The sequence below is a fragment of the Hylobates moloch genome, unplaced genomic scaffold, assembly GCF_009828535.3.
Source record: "Hylobates moloch isolate HMO894 unplaced genomic scaffold, HMol_V3 SCAFFOLD_18, whole genome shotgun sequence".
In the NCBI taxonomy this organism is placed as follows: Eukaryota; Metazoa; Chordata; class Mammalia; order Primates; family Hylobatidae; genus Hylobates; species Hylobates moloch.
In genome coordinates this window covers 31,054,342-31,066,444 of record NW_026652293.1, presented here as the reverse complement: position 1 = coordinate 31,066,444, position 12,103 = coordinate 31,054,342, and the positions used below count along the sequence as shown (strand labels likewise).

General features: G+C 42.6%; 1 protein-coding gene across 1 annotated transcript; it reads right to left on the bottom strand.

The window, feature by feature from the left end:
• Positions 1-3,147: 3,147 nt before the first annotated feature.
• Positions 3,148-3,968, bottom strand: LOC116457407 (transmembrane epididymal protein 1-like). Its single transcript, XM_032136605.1, is given in 2 exon segments — positions 3,148-3,755; positions 3,758-3,968. Coding segments are annotated over 2 exon segments (819 nt in total).
• Positions 3,969-12,103: the final 8,135 nt, after the last annotated feature.

Genomic DNA, 12,103 nt, shown 5'->3' with positions numbered 1-12,103 from the left:
GAGTATAAGGAAACCATAAGGGATACTTGAGTAATAGTTGGAGCTGTTAACTGCCTCTAGGCCCCAAACGGAGGTAGGACATGGGACATGAGACTTCTTTATATATGAAAGGATAGTGAATTGAATGGTGGCACCCAGAAAAATAGGTCCAAGTCCTAACTGCTAGAACCTGTGAATGTGATCTTATTTGGAAAAGAGTATTTGCAGATATAATTAAGTTAAGGACCTCAAGATGAGCTCACCTTGGATTTGGGGTGGGCCCTAAAGCCAATGGCATGTGTCCTTATGAGAGAAAAGCAGAAGGAGATTAAAGGCACGGAGATACACACAGGAGAAGACAATGTGAAGATGGAGGCATATACGGGAGTGATGCAGGTATAAGCCAAGGAATGCCAAAGATTACCTGCAGTCAGTGGAAGCTAGGAGGGAGATGCACAGCATATTTTATATCAGAGCATCTACAAGGAACAAACCCTGCCTATACCTTGAAACAAAGTTGTTGTTTTTACAAATAAAAAGCCAGTTATTCCTCACATTAATTGAAGAAACCATTCATAATATGTATTTAATTCTCACATTCCATATTTTTGTTTCTGGAGCCTCTATTAAGCTATACCATGTTCATTTATGGACCTATGTTACTTGCTTGCTCCTATACCACACTGTTTTAATTCTTGAATTAATTTCACAATGGACTATGAAACCTGGCAAAGCAATTTTCTCCCTCATTTTTTTCTTCTGGGAAAAAAAAGGCTTGAGTTGTCTCAGTGTTTCTTTCTCGGGTATATTTTACAATAGGTTTGCTGAATTTTGTTAAACTTATATTGGGAATGTTTTTGGAGGGGAGTACACTCAATTTAAATATGTTTCTACAAATGCAGGTATATTAGTTGCAAGACATATTTTATGAGGTATTATGTTGGGAGAAATTCACTAATTATCAGAGATTTGCTTAGCAGTTTAGAACTAGGATATGAATGACTTGATAAGATCAATAAGGAAGTGTTTTCTGGGTTTCTTCATTATTTACCATGACTGTATTCAAGAATGGCAATAAGGCTGGGCGTGGTGGCTCATGCCTGTAATCCCAGCACTTTGGGAGGCCAAGGCAGGCAGATCACCTGAGGTCAGGAGTTCAAGACCAGCCTGGCCAACATGGTGAAACCCAGTCTCTACTAAAAATGCAAAAACTAGCCAGGCATGGTGGCACATGTCTGTAGTCCCAGCTACTTGGGAGGCTGAGGCAGGAGAATCGCTTGAACCCGGGAGGCGGAGGTTGCAGTGAGCTGAGATCACACCACTGTACTCCAGCCTTGATGACAGAGCATGACTCCGTCTCAAAAAAAAAAAAAAAAAAAGCAATAAAAAATGAGAGCTCAGATGATAAATAATGAAAAAGAGCCCAGTAATTAGACATAACCCAAGAAACAAGAATGATTAGAAGCATCTTGTGTCAGGCTCCAGTCTGACCTGTACCCAAAACATTAGCCCTGCCAGGGGTATGGAAGCCCAGCATCCTCTGCACACCCAGGGCAGCCTAGGATGGAGACAGAAAGTATGACGTGCACATACTCTTTAGGAGGCCTGAGGATCATTGCAGTGTTCTATTCATGCACAGTGGGGCTTCTTGCCCCCTGCTTTCTACCCATCTTATTTTCCACATCAGTCACACTCCTCCACCTTTCTCTGCAGAGAAGTCATTTGAGCCCAGACAACAGAAGCAGGGGCTTGACTTTCAGAGTGTATGCTCCTATCCTGTCTCGGGCCAGCCATGAGTCTTTGGGCACAGACACCCATGGAAGTCTTCAGTTTTTTATATGTAAAATGGAGACATCTGGGAAGCCAACAGGGCATACCTCATAGAGGTCCAGTAAAGGATGATACGCAGAGTAAACTGATCTCCTAAACAGGTCAGTGGAATTTGTTTTATACACAGACCCACTGCTATGTGATGCAGTCTTAGCCTGTGGCTGCCTCTCCGAGAGTTCACATAGCAGACACTACATTTAGAAGAGACAGGAAAGGGAGGTGCTTGAAGCAAATGAGACTTTATTAAGCATCAATTGTGTGGAGGACAATGTTATATTCTTCTGGAACATGCAGCGGAAATGGGTAACTAGGACATGATAAATTCCCTGCTGTTCAGGAGCCTGCCTTGTAGTTGGTGGGGCAAAACTTCCTGGAGAGGAGCAATATGAGATATAGAACAAAGGAGAGTGTATCAGCAGCACGGGCAAATAGCAACGCAGATTTACACGAGTTGCTGAAGATCTCCAGACCCAAGGAGTCTATGAGAATTTTTCTGGAGGAGGACTTTTTGGTGGAAGTGGTGCAGGAAATTTATGGCTGAGTGTAGAATGACACTGTGTAGTAAAAATGTGACTGCCAATGGGTTTTGTAGAGAGTGTTATTTCGAAAGGCTCAAGTGTAGGATATAGTAAATCTGGATCTAGTAAACTGCTGCTGGGGCTAGTGGTGGTTAAACAAGTAGAAAAACACTTTGCTTTGTCTAGATTAGAGGTCAGGAGTAAGAGATGTGGTGGCATTTAGTGAAAGTTTGGTTTATAGAGACTTGAAAAACTATGATGTAAACAGTTTTAATTTTCACTTTATGTGCAGAATTTGAAACTATGCTAATCCACCCAAGTTAAAAATGCATGTGAGCTTCTTATTTCAATCAGGTGAGTTAAGTGAATGGTACTCCATCTGTTTACATTGTTTCACCTTAGCTGGCCAACAGAAATACCCATCACTGCAATCTTGATTTGTGAGAAGTCTTTATTCCTTAGGTAAAAACCGGGCCAGGCAGCTGGTGAGGGCATCACTGCTGGGCTCCACCCTCCTCCTTTCAGAGGCCTCCCTTTGATTGTTTTCTTCCCGCTATGGATATTTCTTGGCCACATTCCTACCCCTTTGGGCCTCTTCCTCCTCTCCCACTTAACTCCATCTGTGCCCCCTCTTCAGGTTTCTCTCTCCCTATCTACTCAGCAATCTGAGGCCCACCTACAGGGACAACAGTCGGGGCCAATTACTGTCCTTCAGGGCCATTCCCTTCACTGGGGACCAAAGAGGGTGCCATGTTCGTGGCTAAGGACCCCACAGGAGGAAGATGAGGTGGATGATGTGCCAGCCACTGTAGGCGCTGTCTCAGGGGGAGCTCTTTGGAAGGAGGAGAGCCTGGTCCTCTTTCTCTGACTGCTCCACTTCCTGTAGCAACTTGTAGAGGGGTCCTGGAGTGCTTGCGTAATACGGAGCTTCTTTGGGCCCAGTCAGCTTCAAGCTGGGTCTGAAACAATGATACCAAAAGAAAGAGAAGCCATAGATTCCCAACAGGAATGAGGCATCGATCATCACATGCCAGCAGAAGAAGGTGGTGACAAACATGATGTCACTGATGTCATCGTCCTGCCATGGATAGCCAGAGACAGGTCTGTATAGAATAAAGCCTGCCTGCATCAGCCAGGAGCCCATCATCAGGATCAGAAAGGTCTCCATCAGCTGGAGATGACACATGTTGGGAGCCCACAGCTCTGCAGTCAACACCAGCAACAGCAGGAACACCACCAAGATGAGCAGAGATTGAACGTGCAGCTGCACCCCTTCTGAGTCTTTAACATGTGACACTATCAGCAGCAGGAGCTTGTAGATGATCAGGACCAGGGCACCTTTCTCTAGGCCCACACACCTCTGAGGCAGCATGTTCTTGCTCATGAAGTCCACACAGCCATTGAGAGTCAGGAGGATGAACACGGTGAGTGCTGCCACTCTTTGGGGTACATGAACCTTGATGGCACCTGCTTGCTCATTAGCACCATCCCGCCATCAAGACAGAAGACCACATAAAATGTTAAGAGGGAGCCAGTCACTATCTTTAGTAATCCTCCATAGGCTATTTTCCACAGCCTGGCACATCTTTGCTTATTCCTGGGAGGGCACAAAGGATACAGGAGACAACCTTTGAGTATCATGCCCTTGGAGACCACTGTGGCCTGATATAGTCTATAAGAGAAAAGAAATAGCCCCAGGTAAAAATGACCAATGAACTTTCCCATGGAATAGAGGCCTGTCTGACTGAGGCATGAACAACAATACTCAGGACCTCTCTGCTCTCCTCTCCCTCACAGGCCTTTTGAGTTTTGGGTCTATATATACCTACTTTTATCATCTCCTTCTGCGCACTGCTCTCTCACAGAATGGAAAGTTCTGGGCAGGAGCCTAGGTTTTTAGTGAGGTGGGTCTCATTGTTCCATTTCATTCCAGTACACTGGGAACTAATCGAGTTCTGCCAAAGTAGAAACATAAATATTTTTTAGTATGCACTTGTGGGAATTTGTGCTCTCAGGAGCTCTGCTTTTGGGCCCCTGAGGACCTTCTGGTCACACTTGTCCCTCTCTCTCATGGCTTGCTTCCTTCTGCCCCGTTCAATGCTCAGAGTAGGAAAAGAGAGGTGCCTGAGCACGGAGATTATCCAGAGAAGACCTGGGTTACTCACAAACCTTAATGCATCCTTTAAGACTCCTTACTCGGACAGGCATGGTGACTCAAGCCTGTAATCCCAGCACTTTGGGAGGCCAAGGCAGATCTCAAGGTCAGGAGTTAGAGATCAGCCTGGCCAACATGGTGAAATCCCATCTCCACTAAAAATACAAAAACTAGTTGGGCATGGTAAAGAGTGCCTGTAATCCCAGCTACTCGGAAGGCTGAGGTAGGAGAATTACTTGAACTCGGGAGGCGGAGGTTGCAGTGAGCCAAGATCATGTCACTACACTCCAGCCTGGGTGACAGAGCGAGACTGTCTCAAAAACAAAAAAAGACTCCTTACTCATATGTTGGGTCATATACTAAGAGCAAATACATTCTTCCCAGACATAAAAGTTTATAAACATTTGGATGTGTGCTCATATATATAGATACTGAGCTCTTGTCCTCTTCATTCTTCTGTAACAGTTTTTGGGGATCACAAAGAAAGCCACTCAATTGCCCCAAATTATCTTTCCACAGAACAGTAGATGAACGTAAAATGTCACCTTTTGAGATCAACTTTGGAATGTTAAGGTGTAATTTTTTATTAAAATGCAGATATGTTGAGATAAGTAGATCCAACAAGCTGCTTATATTTTAATGTGAATTAGATCCTCAACTTTATTCTCTCTTTAATTATCATTTACTATGTGTCTAACACATATAGGCAGAAAGAGTTCTAGGCACTAGGTAGCAGCCAGATGCATATGAGGGGTTGCATCCAAGGCAAGAGTCTTCATTTATTTATTTTTATTTTATTTTTATTTTTATTTTTAGACAGTGTCTCGCTCTCTTGCCCAGGTTGCAGTGCAGTGGCTTGATGACGGCTCACAGCAGCCTCAACCTCCTGAGCTCAATCAACCCTCCTGCCTCAGCTGCTGAGTAGCTGGGACAACAGACATGAGCCACCACATCCAGCTATTTTTTGTAGAGATGAGGTCTCACTATGTTGTCCAGGCTGGGTCTCAAACTCCTGGGCTCAAGTGATCCACCCACCTCAGCCTCCCAAAGTGCTGGAATTACAGGCGTGAGCCACCGTACCTGGCCCCATTTATTTATTTATTCATTATTTTTTATTTTTTTTAAATGGAAGCACATTTATTAAGAAAGCAAAGGAATAAAAGACTGGCTACTCCATAGGCAAAGCAGCCCTCATTCATTTTTTTTAATAAAAATTAATGTCTATATAGCCCCTCCTTACCCATGGGTGATACTTTCTAAGACTCCCAGTGGATGCCTGAAACCTGGGATAGGTTAGTACTAAACCCTGCATATACTGGTTTCCCCATACATATATACATACCTATAATAAAGTTTAGTTTACAAATTAGGCACAGCAAGAGATTAGTAATAATAACTCAAAATAAAATAGAACAATTATAAAATGATGCTGAAATAAAAGTTGTGTGAATGTAATTTCTCTCTCTCTCTCTCAAAATACTATAATCTTTTCAGACTGCAGTTAACTGTGAGTAACTGAAACCTAAGAACATGAAACTGCAGGTAAGGGGGGACTACTGTATTTAAAGTGTACTACATTTTTTTTTGTTTTGTTTTTTGTTTTGAGACTGAGTCTCTTTCTGTTGCCCAGGCTGGAGTGCTTTGGCACAATCTCAGCTCACTGCAACCTCTGCCTGCCGGGTTCAAGCAATTCTCCTGACTCAGCATCCCGAATAGTTGGGACTACAGGTGCATGCCACCACACCGCTTAAATTTTCTATACTTTAGTAGAGACGGGGTTTCACTATATTGGTCAGGTCGGTCTCAAACTCCTGACCTAAAGCCATCTACCCGTTGGCCTCTCAAAGTGCTGGGATTACAACCATGAGCCACCGCGCCGGCTGAGGTTCATCCATATTGTTGCAAGCAGCAGGACCTCCTTCTTTTTTAAGGCTGAATGATATACCATTATATATATGTTTCTTCACTTATCCATCTGTTGGTGGATCCATCTGGGCTCAAGTGATCCACCCGCCTCAGCCTCCCAAAGTACTGTGATTACAGGCATGAGCCACCGTACCTGGCCCCAACTGAGGTTGTTTCTGTATCTTGATTATTGTAACATAAGAGTGCAGATACCTCTTTGAGATACTGATTTCATTTAATTTGGATATATACCAAGGAGTGGGATTGCTGGATCATATGATAGTCCTTTTTTAATTTTTTGAGAAACTTCCATACTGTTTTTCATAATGGCTGAACCAATTTACATTTCCACCATATTGTACAAGGGTTACCTTTTCTCCACATCTTCAGAAATACTCATTATCTTGTGTCTTTTTTATTATAGCTCTTCTAAGATGTGAAGTGATATCTCTTTGTGATTTTTGTTTGCATTTTTCTGTGATTGGTGATGTTGAGCACCTTTTAACATACCCACTGGCCATTTTTATGTCTTCTTTGGAAAAATGTCCAGAAATGCAGGTTCTTTACTCATTTTTATTTTTTTATTTTTATTTTATTTTTTTTTATTTGAGACGGAGTCTGGCTCTGTCCCCCAGGCTGGAGTGCAGTGGCGCGATCTCGGCTCACTGCAAGCTCTGCCTCCCGGGTTCATGCCATTCTCCTGCCTCAGCCCCCCGAGTAGCTGGGACTACAGGCGCCCGCCACCACGCCCGGCTAAGTTTTTTTGTATTTTTAGTAAAGACGGGGTTTCACCGTGTTAGCCAGGATGGTCTCGATCTCCTGACCTCATGATCCGCCCACCCAAACCTCCCAAAGTGCTGGGATTACAGGCGTGAGCCACCGTGCCCGGCTCTTTACTCATTTTTAAACTGGGTTATTTGTTTTGATGTTTTGAGTTGGGACTACATTTAACCAAGAAGGCGAAAGATCTGTATGCTGAAAACTATAAAACATTGAAGAAAGAAATAGAAGAAAACACAAATAAATGGAAAAATATCCCATACTCGTGGATTGGAAGAATTAAAATGTTTAATATGTCTATACCACTCAAACCAATCTATAGATTCTACACAATCTCTATCAAAATTCCAGTGGCATTTTTCACAGAAGTAGAGTAAGTAATTCTAAAATTCAAATGGAAACACAAAATATCCCAAATAGACAAATCAATCTTGAGAAAGAAGAACACAGTTGGAGGCATCACACTTCTGATTTCAAATTATATTCCAACTCTATAGTAATCAAAACATTTTATGTCTCACATAAAAACAGACACATAGACCAATGGAACAGAATAGAGAGCCCAGAAAGTAAACCTATGCATATATGTTCAACTGATCTTCAACAAGAGAACCAAGAATACTCAGTGGGGAAAGGATAGCCTTTTTTTTTTTTTTTTGAGACGGAGTCTCACTCTGTCGCCCAGGCTGGAGTGCAGTGGAACAATCTCGGCTCACTGCAAGCTCTGCCTCTCAGGTTCATGCCATTCTGCTGCCTCAGCCTCTCCGAGTAGCTGGGACTACAGGTGCCCGCCACCACGCCCAGCTAATTTTGTATTTTTAGTAGAGATGGAGTTTCACCGTGGTCTCGATCTCCTGACCTCGTTATCTGCCCACCTCGGCCTCCCAAAGTGCTGGGATTACAAGCGTGAGCCACCACGCCCAGCAAGGATAGTCTTTTCAATAAATGTCTTAGGGAAAACTGGAAGTTCACATGTAAAAAAATGAAATTGGACCCTCATCTTATACCATATACAAAAATTAATTCAAAATGGTTTAAAAACTGAAATGTAAGACCTGAAACCATAACCCCTATAAGAAACATAGTGGGTGGTCATGTGTGGTGGCTCATACCTGTAATCCCAGCACTTTGGGAGGCTGAGGCAGGTGATCACTTGAGGTCCAGAGTTCGAGACTAGGCTGGCCAACATAGTGAAGACTGTCTCTACTAAAAATACAAAAAATTAGCCAGGCGTGGTGGCACATGCCTGTAGTCCCAGTTACTTGGGAGGCTGAGGCAAGAGAATTGCTTGAACCTGGGAGGCAGAGGTTGCAGTGGGCCGAGATTGTGCCACTGCACTCCAGCCTGGGTGACAGAGTGAGACTCTGTCTCAAAAAAAAAAAAAAAAAAAAAAAAAAAAAGAGGACGTGTGACCTGAGCTATCACACACAGCTGCCTCATTATTTGATGCCCTGTGCTGTCTCAGGACTCCTCAGGGAGTCCTCACCAACAAGAAGACACTCACCAGATGCAGACCCTTGTTGTTGGACTTCCCAGTCTTCATAACTATAAGAAATAAATTCTTTTTCAGTTTCAGGTATTCTGTTACAAGCAACAAGAAATGGACTAAGGTGCCATATATTTGGTAAGAGGCAAATTTCCAAAATATATGAAAGTCTTCATTTAGAGAGTGTGGAGAACAAGGTACGGGGAATGTGAGGCATCCCTAGGCACACAAGTATTTCTGGGTTTATTACAGAGGGTACATGGAATAGGAATTTCTCTGAGGGTGATAAGTGTGCTTAGGGGAGAGGAAGTTCATCACAGAACATGAACCATGCTGACTTTGATCCTCCACATCTTGTATCATCTGTCCTCAGGATACAAGCAATGCTGTAGGGCAAAGAGACAGCATCTCTGTGCTGACACCCCCAGTGGAGACAAGGAGAGTTTACACCTAGGTCACAGCGCTGCCTCTGAGCTCTCTCTCCCATCCAAGTATGTGCCCACTTAATCCCATCTCATCCAAATATTTCTCACACTTACTTAATAAAATTATGTGCTGCATAATGATGATGGACCACATATTCAACCATGGTCCCATAAGATTATAATGGACCTGAAAAATTTCTGTCATGTATTGACATCATAGCTGTCCAACATCATAGCTTAACGCATTACTCACGTGTTTGTGGTGATGAAACCATCCATATAAATTTTATAAATTTAATCAGGGAAGAAGGAAGGGGGAGAAATAAAAATAAACCAAGCTTGCAGCACATTCAGCATTAATCATTAGGTGAGCTTGCTCTCTGACCTGCTTCCTCATAGTTTTTTGCTGTCTATTGCCCCAGAATCATGCAGAGCCTAGATTGTAGTTCTCCTTAACTGCTCTACAAGCAACAACTTGAGCATTGTGAAACATTACTTTTTTCATTTGAGATATTCTTTCAGGTCCTATATATCAGTGAAACTACTGACGTCAGCTAGTCCAAAAGACCCCACAAAGAACCGACTCACTAAAGAATTCAGTCTCTACATCCTGATGGTTTCATCACCTTTACCCCAACCAATCAATTACCTCAATTTTCCAGCCTCTTGCCCTCCATGATCTCCTTAAAACTTCAGCCCAAAATTCCTCAGGAAGATAGATTTGAGGGTTTCTCTTATCTCCTCACTCAGCTGCCCTGCAATCCTTAAACTCTTTCTCTGCTACAAACCCTGCTGTCTTGGCATATTGATCTGTTGCTGCACAGTGGGCAAATGAACCTGTTGGTCCTGTAACAGTAATGCTGGCATAAACAAACCTATTGCACTGCCAGTCCTATAAAAGCATACAGTAATGTCCTAGGCCTTCACATTCACTCACCACTCACTGACTCACCCAGAACAACTTCCAGTCCTGCAAGCACCATTCATGGTAAGTGCCTTATACAAGTATACTATTTTTCTTAATCTTTTATACCATATTTTTACTGTATATTTTCTATGTTTAGGTATGTTTAAATACATAAATACTTAGCATGTTTTACAATTGCTCACAGTATTCAGCACAGTAACACGCTGTACAGGTTTGTAGATTAGGAGCAATAGGCTATTCCTTTTAGCCTAGGTGTGTAGGAGGCTATACCATCTAGGCTTATATAAGTACTCTCTAAGATGTTTGCACAATGATGAAGTCACCTAATGACACATTTCTCAGCACATATCCCCATCATTAAGTGACACATGATTGTATCAGGAAAATCCAATCTCTCTATACCCTGGTGGGTGGAGGCCACTTTTTGCCAGTGGGAGAATGGAGATTTGCATGTGAAAATACCGTAGGGAAGAGAGCGTAAGGTTGCTTTCCAGAGGGACTTGACTTCCTTATTCCATTTTAACTTCAACCTTTTTTTAATCTATATACAAGTGTGGCATATACTGACTAGCAATTCATAGAATTTGTTTCTTTTTCTTCTTTTGTTTGCCATCCTTCCTTGCAGTTAGATGCAGGCTTGTAACTGAGTCCTAGCCAATGAAGTGTGAAGGAAGTGATATATATTACTTTCTGTTCTTATCCATAAAATCCTCCCTCACATACTTTTCTATGCTACTTTTCTTTCTTCTGGCTTAATACAGAATATCCCAGCCTAGTTAAAAGTCATATTTTGTTGAGGATGGAGGAGCTCCAAGACGTAAGGGACAGATTTCCTGGATTACTCATTGTAGGAGGCTTATACACAGATCATGAACACTCATTGTGGACTATGCATGAATATAAAAATAAATTAACTTTTTTAAAATTAAGGAATGGAAATTATTGCATTTGTTTGTTAGTGCAGCTAGTTCATCCAAGCTAATGCAAAGCTAATGCAAAGCTAATGCATAACCCTTATAGAAAAATCTGGAAAAATACAGAAGCCAAAACTGAGAGAAAAAGAAACACTTTGCAATCCCATAACCTGATGATAACCGCTGTTGACATTTTGTTGTAGAAACCCAGCTTTAGGAAGACAGGGTGATGAAATGGAAAAAAAAGATTGACTGGAAATTAGGAGATCAGGGTTTTGATCCCAGTTTTCTCTTAATTAGCAAAGCCTTTTTTCTATTAGAGGAAGGAACGGCTTTGAAATGTGTTTTCTAAATTGAGAGAGAGAACAGGGTTGTTGCATAAAAAGAGAGTATTTATTACCCCACAATTGTCTTCTTTTAGCTAGTGGTCAAAACATCCAGAAAACTTCAAAGAGCTGCATGCTTAGGGAGAGGAGGTACAAGGGAAGCTGTGGGTGTGACTTTGTGATGGAGCAGACCAGGGAGGAGAAATGGTTGGGATTCTCTTTGATTCTTGCCTTTGCTCTGGGAAATCACTGAACTGCCCTGAGGAAAAGTGGCCCCTGGTGCAGTGAACTCCAATGCTCCCATAAGTGTTTACCATCAGCAAAGAACCAGTGCCTGCTTCTGAGTAACCTAGTTCTACCTAGAATGGACTGCAGGCATGCAAGTGGGCTGAATTTGTTCACTAGTAATATTACTTCTACTGCCTTTGGGACAGTGGGTCTAGGGACGCAGTAGATGTGGGGGACAAACAAATACCATTCATCTTCTGGCTACCCTATTTAACTCCTGACAACTGGAACAGGCGTGTCGACAGTCAGAGGAGGAGAAGGGCAGAAGTGTGCACCGGAACACCAGATGTTTGAGGCTGAAAATGATATGGATGCAGAATGAATAGCCCCAAAATAACCTTCTATCTGTAGTGTCCAGTCCCCCTCCTTGGCCAGGCATCAAAGCTACGTGTTGTTCATTTAAAACATGAACATCCTGATCCCAGGACTTTGAAGATAGGAATCACCCATCCCAAACCAGACACACTGCCCACAGTAGCTGAGAAAGAAGCCAAAGGTGGTGAATGATTAGCAGAACTGCCAGACAGCTCCAGAATCTGGACACAGAGTACCAGGAAAGCTGTTTTGTG